Consider the following 23,988-nt stretch of genomic DNA (forward strand, 5'->3'; position numbering starts at 1 on the left):
GAGTTGATGTTTCCTAAGTGTGACTGCGTTTCACGCTGCTTCCCTGTGGTTTAGGCTGGGAGCTGGCTGGAGCCCCCGGGAAAGCCTCCAGGTTTCCAGCAGTGGACGGAGGGTGAGAGGGAGGTGGGAAGGGGCAGTCGGCTGGAGTGAGCTGCTGAAGTAAGAGCACGGCGTGCTGCTGCCCTGAAAATTTTCTTTTCCCCTCGAAGTGACAGCTGCACATACCTCCAGGGGAAACTGTGCCGAAGTAACCACATGGAGAAGGGAAAAATCTGTCAGGGGCAAGGGGGGACAAACCCATATGGCATTGCAGCCTCTCTGCTTAAGGGACAGCAGCAAACGAGACCGGAGCATGTGTCGGCATAAAATGCCCAATGATGAAGAGATGGGATGATTTTCCAAAATAGCAGAAATTGGGGCGAGGATGGGGTTAAACACACATTCTTGCACAAAGACTGCACACAAGTTTACACACCAAGCACTGTTTAAGCACAACCCAACTTCTAAAACAACTGTAAAGAGCAGCTCTACTATTTGTACATTTGGGGGGGGCATGCTCAATGTGTAAGCTGAGATAAGTTTTTCCTCTCTGCCGCAGAGATTACAGCAAGAAATTTCCTCTCTTTTGCTCATGAGACCTTTTTCTTATGGGTTTTAGGAGTTGGGCATTTGGAGGGATTCACTCCTTAGGTCAGATGTTTCCACTTTCCTTGATTTTTTTTTTTACACCATTGCGGAGCAGTTTCTTATTGAGGTGAACTTTTTCGTAGCCTTCATCTGACCTATCTCTGAAAATCAAACTTCATACACTTCAGTGCACTTTAGCTAGGAGCTGAGTAGCTCTTGACCAAGATCTTCACCTCAAATCCAGCTGCCGTATGGGGCTGTGCCACCTGTAGAGCACAGAAGTAGCCTTGGAAGAGCCATACTTTGCTGCACCGTCACCTGTAGGTGCCCAAAGTCCCTCAGGTGGACCTCCCTCCTGGTGTGATGCATTGCTATAAGAGGATGCTCTGAGCTGAGTGCTTGTGCAGTACAGGTTGGGCTGTTACTGGAGGAGGAAAAAACTTCACATCTGGGCACTGCAGAGGTGTGAGGACACCAGCATCGCCCGGGTTGCAGAAGGCGGCTCAGGGCACTCTCCTGCTCCCTCAGCTCTCGTGGAGACCTTGTAGGTGGCCATATCACAGCGGCAATTTGAGGTGGGGGCTGCTGGAGAGATGGAGGTTTCACCTTGTGGTGATTTCTATTTCTCCTAGCAGTACAGGGCACAGAGTTGAGACCTTGATGCTGCTCTGTGGTAGTGGTATAGACAATTCGAATGATAAGGGACAAAGTGGTGTGTTGTCGATATAGGTGGATGGGTGGCCTTAATTGAAAAAAAAAACCCAAAACCACAAACAGCTTTTCAATTCAATATTGCTTTCTCCAGTTATAACTTTGCATTCAGCATCCCTTGAGGGCTCACTTGACCCCAGACCTGCTTGCTTTTCTGATTTTGTATGGAAGCTGAAAGGCAAATTAGTGGCCCTAATTCCACTGCTTGTGCTCTGTGTGACTGATCACATAATTCTTCCCCCACCTCCTAGGTTTAATTATCTGTAATTTTGATTTATACCATTATTTGCATAGAAGGTACAACAGATCAGCTCCTCCTAGGGAACAGCAACCTGTAAACATAAACAAAGAGGCTTTTGTCAGCTATTAATGGAAACATTGATTAATCTCCCATTGCTTTGGTAGCCTGCTGAAAAGCTCATAAAGCAGCAAAGTAAATTGTTCATTAAACTGGCTAGGCTGTAAGTGCCAGGATGTGGATGCCGAAAGTACGTTGAGTGTGTTTCAGCTGCATGGTGCCTCCAGGAGGAAATGCAAACTCTTGTTATAGTACTGCTACGCTGCGGGAGACCTTCTTAACATCTTCCCTTTCCTTTCCTTTGCAGATGATGCCAGCTCAGGAAAGGATAGCCAGGTACCTGAAGGCTCCAATGGAGAATATGAAGATCATTCTGGGAAGCAATGGGGTAAGGAGCAGTGTATGTTTTTTGGTTTTCCTCGGTTCTTGGTTCAGTGCTGTTCACGCAGCACGTTTCTCAGTTGCTGAAGGAAAGGCAAGGCAGAGCAACTGGAGTGAGTTCTCCCTACAGATGGTCAAATAATAAACAGAGTGTCAGCTGAACATGTCAGTGTGAATGGATACCATCCAAGGGTCCTTCTGCGAAATGCAGCCCGTGGTCTGCTCTAGGGCCCCCTGCCATATACCCCAGCATGGTTCTCCCTTGCATTTGTTTTTCTGGGCAGTGACTTTCTTTTGCATGTGCAGCTATTATAGCTTTCATAGACTCTCTATAAAAGGCGTATTGACTTTTACAGAAATATTTCCAAAAGTCTTCAATGCCAACATAACACTGCTCCCACTGAGGGCAAATGGGAGGTCTGACTTCACTTCAGGAGTATTAGTATTAGGCCAAAGCTGAGTATTTTTTAAAATTACCCTCACTTTTAGACACCTGCATGAACTTCTCTAAGCCCTGGACTGTTCAAGCATAGGATTTTGATGCTGTTGCAGAGCTTTGGGGAACTGCTAAAATCTCACTTGGAACAGGTTCTGAATCACCACAAGACTTGCAGGTCCAAAGTTTGGCCCAAGCACTCCTTGAAGGACAATAAGTTGTCAGGCTGATGCCAAACAGCTTTTGGCCGTTACTGACAGGAGTGCGATGTGAGTTTATGACCTCGAGGGATGAAGCACAGCATTTCCATTTTGCTCTTACAGTACATCCCTCCTTTTAATTTTATAATACAGAGATGGCTTTGTACCACATTCATGACCAGGGAGTAACCTCGTAGCAAGGGTAGGGGTGGAACCTGTCAAGCTTTCACCATATGAGTCCCCACCACTTCAGCTGAGGCCAGTTTTCTTCAGGAGCTTGCAAACAAGGGATGTGGTGTGCTGTGGTGTAGTCCAGTCCACACCTGGAGGAGGCAGTGCCATAATAGCTTTGAATTACAGATTCATCTGAGACTGAGCTTGCTCTGGGAGAGGAAGGTAACCTCCACTCATTCTGGAAAAGGATGAAAACACTTTAGAGGTAGAGAAAGGATGGCTTGGATAAACTACAGATCAGGAGTCCTTCAGGAGTGATTCAGCAGCTAGCAAGAAAAGCTGCCATCTCTCCACTCTTCATTACCCTGGTGGAGATAGGAGCAGCCATTGAATGCTATGGCAGATGTGCTCCTGGTAGAGCCGGTGGATGATGGATCAATACAACAATAATATTATGAAAAAAGATGTAAGCACTACTAAAATTATTAGGCATTGACAATCTCATATCAGATTGTGTCTTACTCTGTGCTGCCCTGGCCCAGTCCTTTTTTGTCCTGCAGAGTGTTCCTGCACCTCTGCTTTTTCCTCTTTCCCTCCCTCCTGTCGCCTCTCCCCAAGCAGGGAAATGGCTGGGACAGGCCACACACACACCCAAGCCCTTTCCATCCAGCAGTGTTCACCAGCAAAGTGCTGGTGTGAGCTGGTGTGCGGGGAGGGTCAGTGTGTGTCTGCAGGTCTCTGGAGGATAATGGGTGAAGGAGCAGTCTGTGTTTGCAGAGTCCTGGGCCCTAGAGAAGTGGGAGAGGAGAAGCATGGTAAAAAACCCCTCCATTTTGCTTTCCAGCTACCAGCATGGAGTGGTATTGCTGGGGAGAGGTCCTGCCGCCGTCAAGAGCAGGGAGCTGATGTGGGGAAAGATAGATACCCCCATCCACATCTTCCCACAACTGACTGAGCTCTTATCCAAAAGACTTGAAATTATTTCAATACTTAGTTGTATCATGACGCTTTTTTGTATCATGAAAGCTTGAAGTACTGACTGTCACCATGTGGAGATAATTGTGGCAGATCGCAGCAGACTACATGTTTTAGCTAATCACCTCACTTTGTATGAGCAACATCTGACAGGAGCCTCTGGGACTAATCCATGCACCTTGAGGTGTCCTACAGGGAGAGGAGACTGCTGAATTCCTTCCCAGGTCTTTGTGCCAACAGCCTTCTGTTTCATTCAATTTTCATTAGCTTGAATAAATCTTCATGGTAAACAGCATTTCAGCAAGGAACCCGTACACAACACTGTCTCTTTGTCCTCATCCACTTGTGTTTTCTCTTGCTCTTGTGTGTGCCATAATTTATACTGTATAAATGTGCAGTTCATGTTTATGAAGCAAACGCCGAGTGATGTGGAGGAGAACAAGCATGTGAAGTATAAATAACACAGAGGCACTTTGTAATGGCCTTCACTGGCACTCCAACAAGCAAAATGTCTGTAAATAGTACAGATTTGGGGACAGACATTTACTAGCACCAACTCAAAAGAGACTTTTCTGCCTCTCCCTCACACTGCTGCTTCTCCCTCTTTCTCCTTTGTGCTTGCTGGGTCTTTTTTTCTCTCATGTGTGTGTCTCTCTCTCTTTCTCCCTTTTTGTTAACTGGCTTTTCTAAACTTGTCCAATTCAGGCTTTTGTCAAGGAAACATTCAGGACTGTGTAAATGGGATCTGGTTTCAGCATATTGCATGCGGCGTGGAGTAGCTTTTGAGACCACATAATCACTTAACCTTCTTTAAACAGAAGAAGAAAGACAGACAGAAAAAGCCAAAGAAGTTTAGCTTTACCTGTAGTTTGGTATGTATCTGGGCAAGAATGTATGAGGAGTGAATGCAAAACTCCAGACAGATTCATGGGAGTTGCAGTGGGAGGAAAACCAGAAATGTTTTAGGCCTGCTTTTTTGGGAGGAAAGGGAGTTTCTGTCTTGCAATGCCCTTACTGAGCAGGGACACCACCAAGTCCTTCTGAAATATTGCTGTGGAAGCAGGGAAGAGGTAAGGGAAGGCGAGAGCTTAGAGTCACTCACTAGAGTCTTCGCTCTGCACGGGCAGTGTGACTGTCCTGTCTCCAACCTGCCCTTTGACATGTTAGTCCCAGCCCAGGAATCCCATCTGGCGAGGATCTACCTCTACCTGGACCTGCAGTTCCTGGTCTCAGAGTAAATTACTGCCGTATTAGAGGATAACTGTTTAGACCCATTTCACGGCTGGTTCTTAACCTCTCTATGCACCTTGCAGACATTTACTCAATTTCCACAATGACAGCCCTTATCAGCATGTCTCCCTTGGCTCAGACTAAAACTTCGGCATGTCATTGCTCACAACGTGCAGCTCTGACAGGGTTAATTGTCTCTCTGGGAGGGTGATTCTTTTTGTTGGAAGGGGCCTCCTCTTGCAGCAGACCCCCAAGGGAATACCCAGCAATTTACGCACCACGAACTGTGGAGTGGGTTAGTATGTCACACTTGCTGCTCAGCTGTCACGGCAAGGACTTTCAGTGCTGGAGTTGCTCTGGTTCATTAGATTACACATGAAAGCCTCTGTATGGAGAGTAAAGCATTTCTGAGCAAGAGTTTGAAATAACATGAAAGGGCTGGGACCCAAAAGGACAGCCAAGGGGAGCAAAGGAAGGCTGTGGAGGCAGATGGTTTCCCCTACAGAAAAGGACTCTGAAGAGGGGGGTATGCCAAAGGGTGTCTTCTTCCGAGAGGGAGGGATGTTGGGCAAGGCTGCAGGAGAGTGAGGACCAAAGGATATGTTCACAGACCTCAGAGGGCAATGGCTGCCATTCCCCAGTGCTTGGAGAGGGGAAGCTGCAGACCAGCCTCCTCCATCCAGCAAAGCTCCGCTATAACACACATCCCAGAGCTTCTGGCCCTCAGCCCTGGGCAGCAGGGCTGGCTCTCTAGTAGAGAGTCCCACCGTGCCATCCTGTAGCTAACTTCCCAGATACCTGAAGCACAACATTCTCAGCTTGCTTTGGTGTGTTATATGCTGCTGAGGTTGTGGCTTTCCAGTTGCCATTGGTGAAGGCCAGTGGCTGATGGGCATAATTCAACCCAGTGTGCCACAGAGCAGGCCACTCATTACCTATTTCTCTTCTTTCCCAAGAAAAGGATCAGGGAGGATTTACCAGAGGAGTGCAAAAATGCAGGGTGACTGCCCTTTGGGGCTGAAGAGTAAGATCATGGTAAGCAAGAAACAGGGTTCAAAAGCAGGGGCAGAAGCCTGTTGTGGAAATGCTGAATGGACTCAGAGGAGAAACTGGCTTTGCCAAAATCAAAAAAAGAAAACAGGTGAATTTGGCAGGAGTATTTTGGATGTAGGGGGAGAGTGCCAAGTGGGAGTCAGAAATGGTGTTAATCTCAGCAGGAGACTGCAGTTTGAAGTGCCCCTGGACTGGCATTGCATAATTAAAGTAACTGAGAAATTTCTAATGTCTTTTGAATTCTTCATTACAGGATACTATTAGACAAGCTTTTGCCTTGCAACAGATCATGTTCTATTGTTTCAACTGTCTTAAAAGTTTTTGCAAGGATCTTTTTCTTTCTATTGATTAGTTAGACCAACTCATGACTTTACAGGAAAACTCTCTGCAATGTCAGTAAAGCTACTAGGGTGTAAAGGTGCCACCTCTTTTCCTTCTGGAATTCTGACATAATCTGAATTAAAGTTAGGTGCAGTCAAGGGTATAAGTTTCAGATTTTGCCAGGTGGGGACCTTGCATTTCTCTAGTGTTTTTGTCACTGCCGTTAGAAATATCGGTGATTTCCTTGCTAAGACCAAGGGACTATCTTAACCCATGATTCTGTCCACCAGCAGCTATTGCTTCAGCTTCTCCATTTTTGGGATGGACTGGCATGGGGTATCTTCTAATAACAAACTCAAGGGTTTTTTATTGGGTCTTTCCGTTTGTTTGTCTGCTTCTTTGGGCCTTTCAATGTGAATACTTCATAAATTAATGTTGAATGAATTGCATACATTTAAATTCAGATCAATGTACAGAAGTCTGGCACACTTCTAAGACTTTCCTACATATTGAAAAGATGTTGACTCTTCTTAAGTCCCATTAAAGCCAGTGAGAACTAAGGGGCAAAACATCTTCAGGAAATGAAGCTTCAAGTGGCCAGCAAAAGATTGAGAAAATGGTCAGCCTGACAGGAATCTGAGGTTTTGCCTTTGGTCTTGGCTAAGGACTTGCATTTGTGGCATGGAATATGGTAACAATTATAATGTGATTCTGGGGCCACATTTTGCCTTCAGCTACAATAGCGTGATTTTGGTATTATTTTGTGAGATGGTCTGACACAGTTGCCTTACAGATACTGAGAAATTCCAGGGTTGTGCTATGCAGAAGGCTGATGCGGTGGCCATAGCAGTGTGGTAGGCATTCAAAGGCATCAGGCTGGATGGTGTCTCCTTTCTAAGGAAAGCAGGTTGAGCTGATAGGAGAGAGAGTGATACGCTGGTGTGTTTGGGGCTGCTGGGTGCCTCTCAAGCAGATTTGGCCATAACATTTGGCAGCAGTATCCTCCTTTGCATGCCCTTTGCTCACCACAGTCAATTTTTCATGCCTTTTGCAGCCCGGCCCAGGTTCACGCAGCCTGCAAAGATGAGACGGAGAGTGATCGCCCGTCCTGTTGGCAGCTCCATCCGCTTGAAATGCGTGGCCAGCGGGAACCCACGGCCTGACATCACATGGCTGAAGGACAATAAGCCCCTCACGCCCCAAGAGATTGGGGAGAACAAGAAGAAGAAGTGGACGCTGAACCTGAAGAACCTGAAGCCAGAGGATAGTGGGAAATACACCTGCCGAGTGTTTAACAAAGTTGGAGAAATCAATGCAACATACAAAGTTGAAGTAATCCGTAAGTGCAGCCGCTGGGGTGGAAAGGCAGGGAGGGAGCTTTGAGAAGGGGGCTGGCTGAGTAAAGAGAGCGTGGTGGCAAGTGTGCAGTGCCGATAGCTGGACACAGAAATGGGGAAGTGTTAAAAACATCAGCAGAGACAGAGAAAACATTACTGAAGCTCTAGAGTAAACCTAACACCTGGGCAAGACAGAGTAGCAACAATACAATTTAGTAGCTGAAACGGGGAGAGATACTTGGGAAATAGTCATCTCTGAGGGCACCTGCATGGTAAAAGTTCACCATTACCCAGTTCAATCTTACACTACCAACAGAGTCAATTCAGGGACAGCCTGAGAACTGAGAAAGCCCTTTCACGTACCGTAGAGGAGGGGTGGAAATATTTAGGATGGCCCAGATTACTCTATCAGAGCAGTAATAGGATGAAACCAATCAATTGAAAATTTAGTCTAGATGGCTGTAATAGGAGGCCCACTTCATTAGAGAAGTCTCCCAAGGGAATTAGCAGATATCTTATGACTGGAGTGATTAGCCAGACAAGGCTTTAGGGCCAGATTTTAAAAAACTTTTGGCCATCTGAAGGTTCAGGTGGGTACAAATGAGATACTAAAAAAAAAAAAAAATCCCACTAGGGTCCTGTCTGTATCTTTAGATGCCTACATAGCTTTAAAGATTCAACCCTTAGAAGATGAGCTGTGGGGGATTACCCTGCATTATGGTGGGGTAGAGTAAATTGCTTTTCTTACTATCTAGCTATTCTGATTCTTGGTCTCTAATCTTCTCTTTCCCCTATTATTACTGAAGATAATTATACTCAAATCCTACCTAAGTCTACCAGAGAAGAGCTCTTATTCTTAAATCATTGTGCTTTGTCTATGACATCATCATAAGTTGTCATGGAAGTGATTACAGAGCAGCCAACTCAAGAAAGTGGAGAAGATGAGCTGAGTGGAGAGAAGATTGAATAGCCTTCATTAATGAGGAGCAGGGGCATGGAGGGCTATTTCCAGCCACATGGAAAGCATGTTGTTTGTCTGTGCATACATTTTAGCATGAGAAAGTTTATCCCAGTGTGAAAGATTGTTCTTAAAGGTAAAGATCTGTTCTCTGATAAGTCCTTTCTCTAGAATCACAGGAATTAAAAGCACATGTGGGGAGCTCTGTTGGGCTCCAAAGGCACAAACCTGCTGGACATCTGGGATTGATAAAGATGCAGCTGTGTGGAGACAGTAAAAACATGTGTTTACACTAAAACCAGGAGCAGAGACAGGGAAATGAATCAAGCCCCATCCTAATGGCAGCTGTGGCATTTTCACTTCATCAAAACCAGACAGCACCAGGAACAAACCCCTTTCTGTGTCCCTGTTTATCTTGGTTTTTATCAACCTAAAGATGTATGTAACCTTTGTTTTCATTAGCTTTTGCTGGCTAGGAGTGAAAACAGTAACCAAAGCTGGAACCAGAGTCAAGGAGATAAGGGCATTAAGCAGTTTTCAGACATCTTTCTATTTTTAACATCATTCTGTGGAACATTACAGGTTTTATTCAATTTCCTCCTTTTTTTTTTCCCCTTGAGCCTCCACTCCTAAGTCCTGCTTATCTGAGTCTCAGTCTCTCCAGCTGTGATTCCCACTCGTAGTCCCAAGGCAAACCTATAGAGACCACTGTGGTATTTTTGTTTCCCAAGCACACCTTTAGAGTCCTCATTATTGAAAGTATCCTGAGTTTTTGAAAGAGGGTCCATTGTTCTTTCCTATCACCCCAAACCCAGTGCTGGTGGAAGCTGTTTTATTACATGCTCAATCCAACAGCGTTTGCCATCAAAAGTGGCTGATGATTGCCAGCAGTTACCACCCACTGTGATACCATAATTTCTCTCTGTGCCTAGGATAGAGGTTTGCTGTACCTCCTTGGCTGGAAACTGTGACTGATTTCTCTGATGCTAGCACTAAAAAAAAATCCAAACATTCCTCAGAATGAGGGATATATTTTTCCTTTGACTTTATGTGGTGTTGACACAACCTAAGGCTTACGATCATGCTGGAAAGTATGGTCTTGTGAACATCTTGTGTTTGATTTCCTTTCCTACCATCTTGTTTCCTTCATCAGCTGAGACTTGAGGCAAAAAATTTTGTGAGAAAGGAAAGATTTTGTTATTGGCTAGAAAAGCAAAAGCCTTCTGACCTCTTCCTCCACAAAAATTTGTTCCATAGTGAGTGTGGGGATGATTAGACCGAAGAAAGAAATAATAAAGGCAGGGAGGTGAGGATGAAGTGAAGATCGTCCGTACCGGTAGTGCCTGTGGTCCCAGCTCCCCCATCAGTGGATGACACGGCATGGGATGGCTTCCAGTAGAGTTTGGTCCCCATGGGCAGCTACGAGGCCCAGCAACAGAGATGACAGATATCTTTTGAAGGACTCCCAGACAAAAGATGAGACAATATCCACAGCCTGCCATTAGTCTGTGAAAGAAGGGGCCTTTTCCCACCCAATTTTGTCTGTCCTTAGGAAACATTTGCGAAGACCAAAAGGAGAAGGAACATGTCTTACCCCACCTCTCACTGTCCCCAAACTGGGGGTAGCCACAGTGGTTCTGGTGTAGACCCTCAATAGATATGTACTTCTAAATAATCTGGTAAAAAACTGAGGTTGTGTTTGAGAATACATAAGGTTCTGTCATATTCACCTGTAAATTGCACCCTACCAGACATGGTGGCAAGAGACACAGCATCACAGAATCACAGAATGGCTGAGGTGGGAAGGGACCTCTGGAGGTCATCTGGTCCAACCCCCCACTGCTCAAGCAGGGCCATCTAGATCCAGTTGCCCAAGACCATGTTCAGACGGCTTTTAAATATCACCAAGGATGGAGATGCCACAGTCTCTCTGGGCAACTTGTGCCAGTGCTCGGTCACCCTCACAGTAGGAAAGTGTTTTCTGATGTTTAGAAGGATCCTCCTGTGTTTCAGTTTGTGCCCATTGCCTCTGGTCCTGCCACTGGGCACCACTTGAAAAAGCCTGGTTTCATCTTCTTTACACCCTCCCTTCAGATATTTATAAACATTAATAAGACATCGTCAGGGTCAATATCAAGTGAACATTTACAGTGAAATAATCCACTTCATTTGTGTTCAGACATGTGCTATTGCCCAAATTTAATCTTTAGATGGGTTTTGGCCTTTTTGGCTAGTATCAGGCCATTTATCTTCCTCTGGTCAAGACTCAAGAAAGATCATTGCAGCCTCTGACCCTGTAGGTCAAGTTACGTCCTTAAGATCCCATTATTTTGGGATATGGTCCCTGAGACATGGGGATGGGTGGGAGTACAAGACGGATGGCTGCTTTTGTCATCTCACAGCTGCAGTGTACAGCAAGGGAAGGGGGGGAATTCAGCAGTCCAGACCAGACTTACAATACTTGCCAAGGAGCAGAAAGGCAAGGTCTGACTTGTGTGGTGCTGAGTAATACCACCACAAACTGGGTGCCCAAATATAAATGCTTCATGAGTGACCTGAGAGAGCGGAAACACAGCAAAGAAAGAAAAACCTTCTATAGGAGATTCTTAGGACCCTGTTTGCTTAGCAGTTAGGAGGGTTGTTCAGTGTACAGAAGAGAGGGCTGAAGAAAATCTTCCAAAATATAAGGGCTAAGAAGGAGAGCAAACTTTTCTCCAGGTCTGATGCAGATAGAGTAAGTAACTTCCTTGTTAGTAACAGCAAGATTCAGGTTGAGCATGAGAAAAGACTTGCTAAGCCTCACACGATGGAGTAGTTGTCTGGAGAGACTGGAAAGCATCTACCATTAGAGGCTTTGGCAGGGGATGGGCAAATGTATATCAGGAGAGGTTTGCAGAAATCTCAGCCTGCCTTGGGGCAGGGAGTTGGACTAGACTCCTACACCTTTTTCCTATGTTTCTGCAATCACAAGTTAATCAGATTGGCAAACACCTTTTTCCATGGAGCTCCCTGTGTTTTTGTGCAGAGAGGACGAGGTCCAAGCCCATCCTGACAGGGACGCACCCCGTCAACACGACGGTAGATTACGGTGGGACCACATCCTTCCAGTGCAAAGTTCGCAGCGATGTCAAACCTGTCATCCAGTGGCTGAAAAGGGTGGAGTACGGCACAGAGAGCAAGTACAACTCAACCATCGACGTTGGGGGACAGAAGTTCGTTGTGCTGCCCACAGGGGAGGTCTGGTCCCGTCCTGATGGTTCCTACCTGAACAAACTGATGATTACTCGAGCGAAGGAAGAGGACGCAGGGATGTACATTTGCCTAGGGGCAAACACCATGGGCTACAGCTTTCGCAGCGCTTTTCTCACAGTCCTGCCAGGTGAGTTATGCCTTTTTTTCCCCCATCTGAACAATAGTCTGCATTATGGTATTTATTAACACAACTGCTGATGTCCATCGGGCTCCATGGCCCTCTGTGATTCTGTGCTGATTTAGGCTAGCCCAGTTCTGATAAGAATGAGTGAGGGACTAAATCAGCCCTGATTTAAATCAGCCCCTGCTGAATTCCTCTTGATGATAGTTCCTTTTCTCCCTTCATGGGGAATAATGATTCCAGCAAGGTGAAATAAAATGAATAATCTGCTCCTGTATGAAAGGGGAGCTGGGAAATGATACTGCAGTTGCAGGCACTACATCACTTCAGCAATAGGATGCGGGAGGTGAGAGGGAACTGAACAGCAGCACAGTCTGCAACCCCATTCCCTTACATTTCTTCTTTCTCTTGCTCTTATTTATATTGCTTTTACTGGTAAAAGGAAACAATGATACAGGCCCATAAAATGAGAGAAGAATAAAAACTGTCCCAGTCACAAGGAAAGGAAAAGAGCAAGTGTGAAAGAGAGAATGATTGATTAGTTAACTTCTTACCCAATGATCCCCTGGGGACCCTTGTGCCAAACTCGCAACTGCTTCCTTCTCTCCCCAGGCCTCAGAGCTGGTGGTCACGTCCAGCTGAGGCTGTATCGAGTGTGTTTCAGACGCACCATCCTCGCTTTGTCGTTTGCTCCTTTGCCTCTTGACTGTGCAGTTCTGCCCTGATAAATATTTTTTTCTTGAAAAGAACATTCCTTTCTGCCTCATCTTGCCATGTGAATCTAGCTTCAGATCTTCCAGTTTTATGACAAAAATCAATCTATCTTACTGCTTTTTCTTCTCTTCACCACCACAAGGCCAACACAGCTAAGAGAGTGCAGGAAGTGGAGCCAGTATCAGAACATGTTAGCTGTCAGGTCTAATGGGGTGCCTCCAGTCAAGACACCAGTGAGAGACAGAGATCATTAACTCTCCCAGGCTGTTAGGACTACTTTTCTGTGTAGGTAGTGGGGAAAATGCTCATGACTCCTGTAACTAAGGCAGCGTGGCTTCTTCTGCTCACTGATTGCCAAAGCTCTGTGTCTCAGCAGCCATCGAGAGTCACTAGCTTGAATTTAGACTCTGACAGCAGGTTGCCAAGTAGGAGAATGCTCTTGGCGTCTTCTTCTGCATCACTTAGATTTAGGACTAAACGCCAAGTAGAAAGCCTGTCAGTCCCAAGGAAAAGGCTGCGTGGGTGGGATATAACTCAAAGCCACTGGGAGTTTCTGAACCATGAGAGTCTGATCCAGGTCCCACTGAAATCAGTGGGAGACTTTCCATTGATTTAAATGGGACTATAATGAGGCCTCATACCAGAACCAGAGCCTGCAGGCCTGTTGTTATTGGCAATGACGGAGAAGGAGAACCCAGCTTGCCCTCAGAAGCAAAGATGTGGTTGCAAGGCCATGAGTTAGAAAAACACCATTTTTCTTGTAAATCTATGAGATTTGACATAGACAGCTCCGAAGAACAGCATGGATGAATATCAAAACACTTTCGTTTCAGCCCAGCAGAGGATTTCTGCCAACCAACATGAAGACTGTTGTTTTTGTGGTCAGCTGATGGGTCAGTTCCCTGATCATGTCTTGCTTTGAGCAGGGGGCCAGACCAGATGACCTTCAGACTCTCCTTCAAGCCTAAATTATTCTGTAATTTCCAGTGTTGGTGAATCAAAGTTTTATCTGTTGAGGTCAACAGTATAGTTCCTTCTGACTTCAAAGAGCCCACATGGTATATATTTAATATTTCAAACTAGCCATAGAATTATTTGTCAAGGAGAGAAAAAGACATTAGTGTCTTAAAGAAGTTTGGCTTGAAAGTTAAGTGATATATGTTTGAATATAACATATTGGGCCATTTGGATAGCCTGCGGTTTTCAAAGTTTCTTGAGTGTCTCCATGCAAGCTGAATTCTGTGCCTAGGTATTTTTCAGGGCTTTGGATAGCTGGTAGCTATCTAGATAGGGATTTTGATAGCTAGGATCCTACCTCAGGACTCCTTTTGGGTCTACAAATCGAGAGATCAGGCTGAGAAACCGCAGTGGCTACCCAGGGATGTACAGGCTGCCAACAGCAGAGAGGGGAAGGGGGAGGTAGGTGTGAAAGATGCTGTCTGAAGAGTCTTATCTCCTCCGGTAACTGAATTCACTGCCCTTGGGAAAGCCAACAGCAGCTCCAAAGAGACTGGTGGAGGTAGAGCTCATTTGGCGTAGGGCATTGGACACACACTTTAACGCCATGTGAACTTTCAGTTCTTCATGGCTTGGGCACCAAGAAGGGGACACCAGCTCACCTGCATTTTCACATCCTTCAGCCTTCCTCCCACCCACACAAGAAATTCAAGACAACCGCTCCAAAACACTTCATTTGTGCTGCCTGCCATGGGGGAGCATTGCTGAGTAGCTTCAGTATCACCAGAAAGGGATACTAAAGAGTGTCTAAAGCCCACGCAGACACAGCTACACCTGGCAGAGGCAAGCGGGCAACATGCCCTTGCTCTGTGCAACCCGATCGTGCCTCCTGGGCCTCTGACATGGAGGTATTACTGACACGTCCCATGTGGTGTCCTCCAATCTGGGCAGCAAAGCCCAGTCCATCGCAGAGTGAGGGTGTTAGGAAACTCTCTTGGGCTGGCTCTAGTGCATCCATTAAAGCTTGGATAAGAAAGTTAAAAAATCCCCCAAAGACTCCTCTCCCAACACCTAAACCAGAGAAAATGAGTTGCTTGTCCTTCCAGGAGCACTGAAAAGGAAAGCAGTTACCAAACGTCATGTGCTGGCTTGATTTCTCCCTTGTTACTTGGTCTGGCAGGGTTGCCAGACAGCCTGTACAAAAGCCAGCCCAAGTGTGACATCTGTTTTGAATTCACTTTGCCTGCATTTAATTAACTCTTTCTGTCTCTCTCCTGCTGTGATGTCCAGATCCCAAGCCTCCAAGTGCACCTGTGCCCCCCTCCTCGGCCAGCAGCCTTCCCTGGCCTGTGATCATCGGCATCCCCGCTGGAGCCGTCTTCATCTTCGGAACGATCCTCTTGTGGCTTTGCCAGACCAAGAAGAAACCCTGCTCCCCACCAGCTGCTGCCCCCGTGCACCGGCCGCAGCCCCGGGACAGAATCTGCGTCTCCCAGGTCCCCGACAAAGACTGCATCTCCTCCATAAACTATGAGGAATATGTCGCCCAGCAGCAGCATTTACTGTCGCAAGGGCCTGCACTCGCCCCGGCCATGGCATCCAAAATGTACCCAAAGATTTACACGGACATCCACACCCACACCCACTCGCATGTGGAAGGTAAAGTCCATCAGCACCAGCACATTCAGTACCAGTGCTAAGAGGGTGGCCGTGTACAGTAGCTCGTTTGGGCTTTTCCTCGTGGTACCTCAGAAGAGACTGCTCCAAGTCAGCTCACACTGCCAGCAATAGGCAAAGCAGACAGAAAAGATTATATATATAATTTTAAATATATATATACATATATATATAATTGTATATGCGTGTGTGTATGTGTGTATATATATATGTGTATATATCTATATCTATCTATATAAATATATATATAATAGAGAAAGACAGAGAGAGAAAAGAGATTTTTTTTTTAATTATTGCAATCAGGATGTAGCCGAGGAATAATGAAGGAACTCCAAATCTCAACAGAGAGGCAGCCATCCCCAAGAGCGGAGCCTTCCCGGATTTTTTACCAAGGTGGCATCAAACGAGACAGGACACAGGGACGTGAACCACCACCTTCTTCCTTGTGTTGCTAAAAGAAGCAAGAAGAGCAAGAGGTGACTGTGGTGCTTTTCTGGATGGGCACTGCTGTTCCTGTGCCTGCTGCGCATCACTTGCATCGGTGGGAAGTCCCCAGACCTGCTCTGTGTGACTTGAGCTCTAAAGTACCTGAGGTTTAGTGCCAAAGCAGCAGGAGACGTAACCAATTCACCTCTTCCACGGAAAAAACAAGACAAGATGGTCTCGAAAAACTTAATTTCTATTCACAACGTGAAATGCCAAATGCTTCTCAATCATGGTCATTTGATCTGAAACGCTAACCTAGCTGGTTGGTTCGATTTCTGCAAGTTGAAGGCATCTTGTTTCCCATGGGGGGTTCTGCAGATCAAACCACAAGTGCTCCACTCCCCGGTCCTAGGACTCAGTGCCACTGCCAGGAAAAAGGAAAGAAGGAAAGAGGAACATTGTACAGAACACCTTTATATTTATATTTAAGAAATAATAATAATTAATAATAATATTAATTGAACTGCTGATGGTGAAGAAAGCAAAACATGCTGTCCTTCTCTGATGGCTCACAGTGACAAGCTACTGGATTTTCTACTTCAATGCAAAATACATGAAAACATTAGAAAAAAGAGTAAGAAACAAGGAGAATGAAATAATAATCTTGTAGGAAAAAATGCATTTGAGAAATATTCACCTAGGTTGTGTGTGGTTGTCCCCTCCCCTCAGATAACATTTTGGAAATGATACAACTTCGTTGCAGTTCAAACAACAGTAAAAACAGGAAGAAGAGAAAATAAATAAGGACCATATTAAATACCTATATGGACTGGAAATGAATCCAATTGCAAATATAAAACCTTTGTAATTCTATATAGAGTTTAAACAGAAGTCATGTATATTTAATTTATTTTGTTAAACAAGAAAAAAAATGTATGATATTTTCCTTGAAACAGGCATTTCTATACGTATTTTTGATCAAAGAAAATAAAGATTTTTTTTTTTCAGGTTCTATAGATGCCATGCTCAGAATATGCTCAATGTAGCATGTGACCAACTGTACTTCTCCTAACCTAGAGGTCATCTATCCATATGCCTTTTTACACTAGCCACGCGTAATCTCCTAGCATCATCTCAGGTACTGCTGGTGCCATCCTTTCCATCAGAAACTGGCCTTTTCCACTGTTTATATCCTGGCTCTGAGGGTCTGCAGGGGCCAGATCACTTCTCGTGGATCCCTTGTCACCTTCAGTAGGAAAGATCTCTGCTTGCAGGGAAACCTGTTTCATTATGCATTTTTTTGGGGGGGGAAGGAGGTTGCATTTGTTTTCTAAGCACAAACCTGCAGTGGTTTTTCTTTTTAAAAGAAAATTTTTTGAATCAAAACATAATAATTTGAGAGCCTGTAAAATGAACTTCGGCCTCAGGATGCTTGGAAGGGGAAAATATGAAATGTAGGTGAAACACTTCATTTGTAAATGCAGCTGCTGGAGGAGCCGGCGGAGGGTGAGTTGGGTGCAGTAAGAAGAGCGCACGGGGAGCTGCTCCCCTCCAGGAGGGCTCACACCTTCATTCTGCTGCATGCCAAGGAGAGGCACCCAACCCTTTGGCGGCCAAAATTTTCGTTAGAGGAGGCAAGTTCAGCAAAGCTGCAACTGTTTGCCGTTCACTCGAGTTTCACTTAAAGTTTGCTGGGGAAAATAACCCTGAAAATTTGAAACATGCCAATTTTTAAGATTGAAATTACTTCCTGCTCAAGCCTGTTCCGTGAAAGAGATCTTCAGCAAACCAGCTGCTCCGTTTAAAAGTGAAACACTTCATTTAACCTGAAATAAAACAGTGCTTTAGGCTTTGCTTTTCTCTCAGCCTTTCTGAAGGTATTTGCTCTGGTTTGACCTGCAGTGATTTTTCTGCTGGCTTGTTTGAGTCACCAGCAAACCAAACAGTTCCCTGTTTGCTCAGCCGTAGCGCTGTGAGATGGGGCCCCAATTCAGTGAAGCACGTAAGCTCCTGCTTTCCTTCACCAATACATGCTGCTCCAAAACGTCCCTTTTTTGCCTTAACCGGTTGGATCAGTGGGTCCATCCCTGCCTACTGTGCTGGCTGGAGCCATCCAATAACTCTGGGGAAGGGGAGGAAGAGGAAGAAGTAGAAGAGGGAGACCTTCCTACTCACATGGAGTTTACCAGCTGGCACTGTTGCAATAAAGCACTGCATAGCACACTCCTCTGCTGCTTTCCTGTATGTTATAGTAGGAAATCCATGTTATAACCTCTACAGGAAGGCCATTGTGAGGGATGGTCTTCCTGTAGAGGTTATAATACAGCAACCCATTGCTAATTTATTTTTTCTTTCACGGGGAGGGTTCAGTTACACTTTGTTAACGCAAATTTATGAAGTCCATAAAAGCTAAATTCAGATCACTATCTTTGTATGCGTCCTCTCAGCTTCAGGGAGACTTAAATATGAGCACTGAGTGCTCTGTTCAGATACAAGGCATGATTTAGGCAGGAGTTCTTAATGGCTGTAGTTTATTGAGTCATTTCATTAAAAAAAAAACCCTAAAAAGCCTTTATACACTAAGTGCATCACCTTTATTTTAAGAAGGCAGTAAGTGGATGTTTCCATGAGAGACATTAAGGACTACATCTCATATCTCATGCCTATGGGAAGCTACTTATTGCACCATAGTATGTACCGAGCTACTGCACATTTCAGCAGCATTAGGGGCATGGCAGAGGGCAGGATTCACCTGGAAGCCTGCAGCCCTTCTCTGCTCTCTGTGCCAGTGCTGCAGCGAGAGGACACTTTGAACACATGCTGTGATAGCAGTACTGATACCAGCTTCAAATGTGGAGGTGAACACTGGTTTTGTACGGTTGAACTCTAAGCAAACCCTAAGAGACTGTCCTATGGCACTTTTTCAAATGGCAGCTATATCGCTGACCCTCAGAGAGGGTTAGTGGGTTAAAAGAAGCAATTCTGCATTTCCCATACAACACAATCTTCCACGCTGAGCGTAATGCTCTGCACTGGTGCCTTCTATGCTTTGTGATCCAGCTCTGTAGTGTTGTATCATGCAGTCAAAAACTTTACATTTTGCCAGATATGCGGAAGGAGTGGCTTCTTCCTGCCCTTTAAAGCTCCTGCCTTTAGACACAGATTTCTGGTGATGCTGGCAGAGAGATTTCCAAAGGGGAACACTGCAGTAAACCACCCAGCATGGACGATGCAACGGCCAAGTGCAGCTGTAGGCCTCAGCCACGGTGCTGAGAAGGCAGCTCTGGTTTTGGATGTGCCATGTGAAATGCTATAAAGGTCTTGATTAGCAGAAAGCTTGGGGTTTTCATCCTGCCTTGGGTATCAGCTCCCTCTTGAGCATCTCCTGTTGGGCACCCAAATTGGCGTGAAATTTCCCCCTAGGAAAATATCATCATATGCTCTATTTAAGAGGGGCTGTATATATTGTCTGGGCCTTGCGCTGGCTTGCTGTGCCTGGGTGGGTTTTGCATTTTTGAGGACTTATTTTGCTTCCACAGGGTACCTGTAAGTGCTCTTAAGAGTCCCTTACTGTCCCTTGCCCTACTGCATGCCATTTATTTTTAGGGGTTGATTGTGCCTTGCATGTACTGCAAAGTCTTCCTTACTCTAAATAAATTCAGCCAGGTCCTGCTCGTGTTTGAATTTGTTTTTAATCAGTGGGACAAGATTTGGACTCATCTTCACTCATGAATAGAGGGTGTTTAAAGAAGAAAACCATAGTCTTGCAATTAGCTACTGACCTATTTTGAACACAGAAGTTTTTTATGTTATGTATAAGCATACATATACATATAGGCATATAGATGTACATGCCAGGCTGTGATACAGAAGGCAGTTGTACTTTTAAAGCCATGGGGCTTCAAAGATCAAAGGAATTTTAGCCTTAAAACTACCATCTTTGTTTATTTTATTTGCATTACAGATCAAACATGGCCTTACATGCCAGTTTGTGTGTGGCGTTTTTAAACTTTGTATGGGCAATCTTTGTAAGGTCGGCCCCTTTCAAACTAAAAACTTTTATCAGACGTTTAAAATAAAAAGTGCCACATGATTTTTCTGTTGGTAGCAAATACGGTAACTGAACAGATCAAAATGAGACAGCGTGGCAGAGTGTGTGCATGTCTGTGGCTGTGTTATAAAAGTTACAGAAGAAAAGAAAGGAATAAAAGCCTGCAATTGTGTTAATAGACAATAGAGTTTTGTAAACTTACTATGTTTTGAAGGAGAGGATGGCCGTGTGTGTGTGTGAGAGTGTTCACATGTGTGTTTGCACACGTCAGGAATACGTGCTGGCAAGACGAAGCAGACAATATTGCAAAATTACCTTTGCACCACAACTCGGTGTGATATTTTGTGTAGGCGCTGTGAATTTAGCAGAAGCATTAGTTTTTGAATGGTTTGGAAAAGGTTTCTGTTTTTAGTGAAAAGGGACTATTTTTCCTCTCTTCACCTCTAGAGCCAGATGCCATAGTTGCACCAGGAGCCAAACTGCTATTAGCAAGATGAAATTTTGGGGTCCCTGGAGCTGATGGCCAAACTCCAGCGCCTGGAGTGGAGCAGGGATTTCAGGGTCAAGCCCAGCACCTCCAGCCCTTCGAGGCAAACATGTGAGTGTCTCACTACTCACTCCAGAGGCAGCAAATGTCCAAGTTGTGACACTTTTAAGTTAAGAAAAGCTGGCCCTCACCCAAACTTCATCTTGACTTGACCTGGACCTTGGACCCAAAGAGCCCTGTGCAGAAATTGCACACTTGGGGTGGGAAAGAGGAAATATTTCTCTGTCAGCTCCATTTCTGTGGCTGTCTAAAACTCTTCAGAGGTTTGAAATACTGGAATAAATCCCCAGGGGAGATGTAGCAATGAGCAAAAACTGGGAGGTGGTCAAAGATTAATGGGGATTTTATCATGGCTTTGCTGTCTGGACATCACCTCTGCCTACATGGGGTACGTTGAGTGTGCCCAGGACTCCGAATGCCCCGAAGTCGATGATTATTCCACATACAGCATCCGTTCCAGCTCTTGCAGATGCCAGCGGGAAAAAAAATCCCTGCAATGTCCATTGGGGAATCAATTGGACGCATGGAGTCATTGCAAGCTTTTTACGTCTTTGTTCTGGCTGGCCCATTGGCAGAGAAAGATGTGACAGGAGTTAATGGCCAGAGTATGAAGCCAGACACATTTAAATGAGAAATGCACACATTTTGGAAGGAGCTATAAAAGCAAGGGGTAGACACTGCATCTCTCAAAATCTTCGAAACAAGGCTGGGTGCTTTGTGAATGGGGTGTTTCGGTTGGATGCAATATTTTGGGAATGTTATCAGGATAAAGCGATACATCTAGTCCAGATGGGGTCATCTAGTGGTCCCTTCTGGCCCTAAAGAAGTGTAGTTAAGCTTCAGAGAAGAGGAGATGCAAGCGCAGGTCCCCTGCACCCGGCTGCGCTGCTCCTGGCGAGCGCTGTAGCTGCACACGTGCACCACAGATCTTACAGCAACATCTGGCACATGGCAGCCTCGCTCAGGCTGCACACCCAGCTCCGCTTGCCTCCAGACTGTAAGTATGTGATCTCGGCACTTTCCAACGCATTACTGCAGTATTGGCATTATTTATATAAACTGGAGCTGTGCATCAACATCTACCGTGTGTGCAAGAAAACCCTCATGTAAACAGCAGCGTAGCCCCGTGCGTACACACACCCCGCCTCTACACTATCAGCATTTTTGAAAACCTTACTGGATTCGCTGCAGTTAGTGTCATGAAGGATTTACCTGTGAATTTGAATGTAAACACACATGGTTAAGGGCCTGCTCAGTTGATTAAACTCGTTACTTGTGCAAGTATCTTCAATCCCTTTTTGCCATGCACGGGAGCCAGCCAGGATCCTGCCCTGCCCTTGCCCTGGGGTGGACACAGGTCCCCCCCGGCACACTCATTTGGACACGAGCGGTTGTATGTTGGGTTGTACAGTTAGGCCAAAGTGACCCTGCAGGTCTCCAATGTGCGTGGGATCCCGATGGGTGTTAGACCCACAGGGAGGGCACCCGTGTGCGTCTCTCTGCTTGTGGATCGATGTAGTGAGGGTATGAGTAGCATAGTCACAAAAACACCTAGCTTTATGGAATGGGTTTCACCTATAGATCTCAGCAAGAATTTCGCAGAGGAAGAAACGAGGCACGAAGGTACTGGCCAAACCAGGGTCAGGGTCTGTCATCCAAATGTGCTGGGACGCACTCAGGCCACCTGCCAGGTCAGTTCCGTATTGCGGACCCGCCAGAAAATGCCAATAATTAGGAAGCTGTAGGTATTTCAGACTTTCTCTTGACCTTATCTTACCAGCAAAGCATTTCTTGGGCCAAGATTCTCAGCTTTTAAGAGTTTGCTACAAACGTCAAAAAAAACCCCACCAAAAATGTGGATTATTGTAGTTGAAAATAGGAAGTAATGGCTGAAATAACCATATTTAAAATACCGGTGTTGCATTGAGTATTAAGTGGCACATATATATTGTCTATGTATATGGAGTGGAGTCTGAAGGAAAGAGGATGCCCGTTTTACGTTTTGTGTTTAGCCCAGGCACCTTTGTGTGTGTTTACCCGCTTCAGGTCTCTTGAGATTAATATGTGGTGCTATGACCTTTATTTGTCCTTATTTTAGCTTTTACAGTTTTTCTTTCTTTTCTCCTTTCCCCTCTGCCAGTCTGTTGTAACTAGGTTTTAACATATCCCACAATATACATGGACATCAGCAAGGCAATGAATATTCTTTTTTTTTCCCACTTTCACTCACCAAAGCCAGTCTGAAGTGCTATTTCTATCCGAGCTGATCTGTGCTTTAGTGAGAGGAGTAATAAACAACACTTTAGACCAGACTTCAAAATGCCTTTTTTTCCTTTGATCTGAGTAATTAAAGAGTCAAGCTGCTGTTCCTGAGCGTTTTCTGATGGAATTAGGCGAGTTACACAGCTCTTCATTTGTATGTCATTAAGCATTATGTTTTATTGCTGCTGTTCAAACAATTAGTACCTAAATATGCCCCATATTCTCATAAAGAGGCAGAAGCGGTGTTAATGTTTATGCCCTGGTTAACAGTTTGTTTCCATCCAGAGTCCACCATTGTGCCTGAATGCCATTTAATATCAATCAGATCTTTACTGATGCCCTTCTGAAGTTGTTCTCTTCTGCAATCATTTAACTGTGCAGCGAAGTGAGGATAAGTCGAACAATAAAGTTAAGTAAAAATGGCATTTCTCTTAACACAGGAATTTTTTTAAGTTCATTGCAAGTTTTGGTTATAAAAAGGCCTGTGCTTCATGGTGATCAGTCATTTTGACATTTTTATGGTGTTTTTATTACCCCTGGCTCATTTCCATACTAAAGGGAACATTTGTAACAATACTTGCTCGCTCTGTTATGATTAGGATTGTGCTTTTGCCGCGCTTTGTTCGGCCGTTGCTGCGCTCAGTAATGCTCTTGGCGCACGTCCTCCCAGACCCTGCAGCGTGTTTATTCAAAAGGAAGGAAGAAGAAGTGTCTACTAAAACAATAAACTACTACTGCTTGCGCTAACATGGCCATAACTTCCTTGTTCTACAGACAATCAGTTAGCAAAGCTGTTAGGTAAACTTGCTCCTTCACTGTTGAAAAAATAAATATTCATGAAGCTTACAGCCATGTTCTCCTCTGCTTTATTATCAGGTTGAAAATGGTGAAGGATTTTAAAGCTAATGATTTAATCAGAGCGATAAGGATAGAAGCCCAGATCCTGAAACCAGTGGGAGCTGGGATCCTAAATATTGCTGAGGAACTGGGCAAGGGTTTAAGGCAAATTTTGCTGAGTTATTTCAATATTAATGTTATTAATATAGAAAATTGAAAATATTAATGCTTTCACTAACGCTGCCTAAGACAGGAGGCGAATGTGAAAAGAGGAGTCGTGAATGACAAGGAGGAGCAATTAAAAAAGAGGGGGAGAGGTGACATGTCGCAGGAGGTTTCCAGGGTAAAGTCAAGCCATTGCTTTGGCCAGTCCACCTGGGTTGGAGCCCAGGAGGCAACTAGGGGCTGCTGTGGGTCCTCCCCCCGGACCCAGGACAAACCAG

At 45.1% G+C, this 23,988-nt stretch overlaps 1 protein-coding gene across 3 annotated transcripts in view; it reads left to right on the forward strand.

Annotated features, from left to right (window-relative positions):
* FGFRL1 (fibroblast growth factor receptor like 1) overlaps positions 1 to 17,942 on the forward strand; it is a 183,391-nt gene extending 165,449 nt beyond the window's left edge. For all 3 annotated transcript variants that reach the window (XM_076335745.1, XM_076335743.1, XM_076335742.1), the window contains exons 4-7: positions 1,944 to 2,024; positions 7,461 to 7,745; positions 11,727 to 12,080; positions 15,036 to 17,942. In XM_076335745.1, the coding sequence (XP_076191860.1) occupies positions 1,944 to 2,024; positions 7,461 to 7,745; positions 11,727 to 12,080; positions 15,036 to 15,445 (1,130 nt within the window). In that variant the 3' untranslated portion in view covers positions 15,446 to 17,942. The remainder of the gene's footprint in view (positions 1 to 1,943; positions 2,025 to 7,460; positions 7,746 to 11,726; positions 12,081 to 15,035) is intronic.
* Positions 17,943 to 23,988: the final 6,046 nt, after the last annotated feature.

The sequence above is a fragment of the Aptenodytes patagonicus genome, chromosome 4, assembly GCF_965638725.1.
Source record: "Aptenodytes patagonicus chromosome 4, bAptPat1.pri.cur, whole genome shotgun sequence".
Taxonomy (NCBI): domain Eukaryota; kingdom Metazoa; phylum Chordata; class Aves; order Sphenisciformes; family Spheniscidae; genus Aptenodytes; species Aptenodytes patagonicus.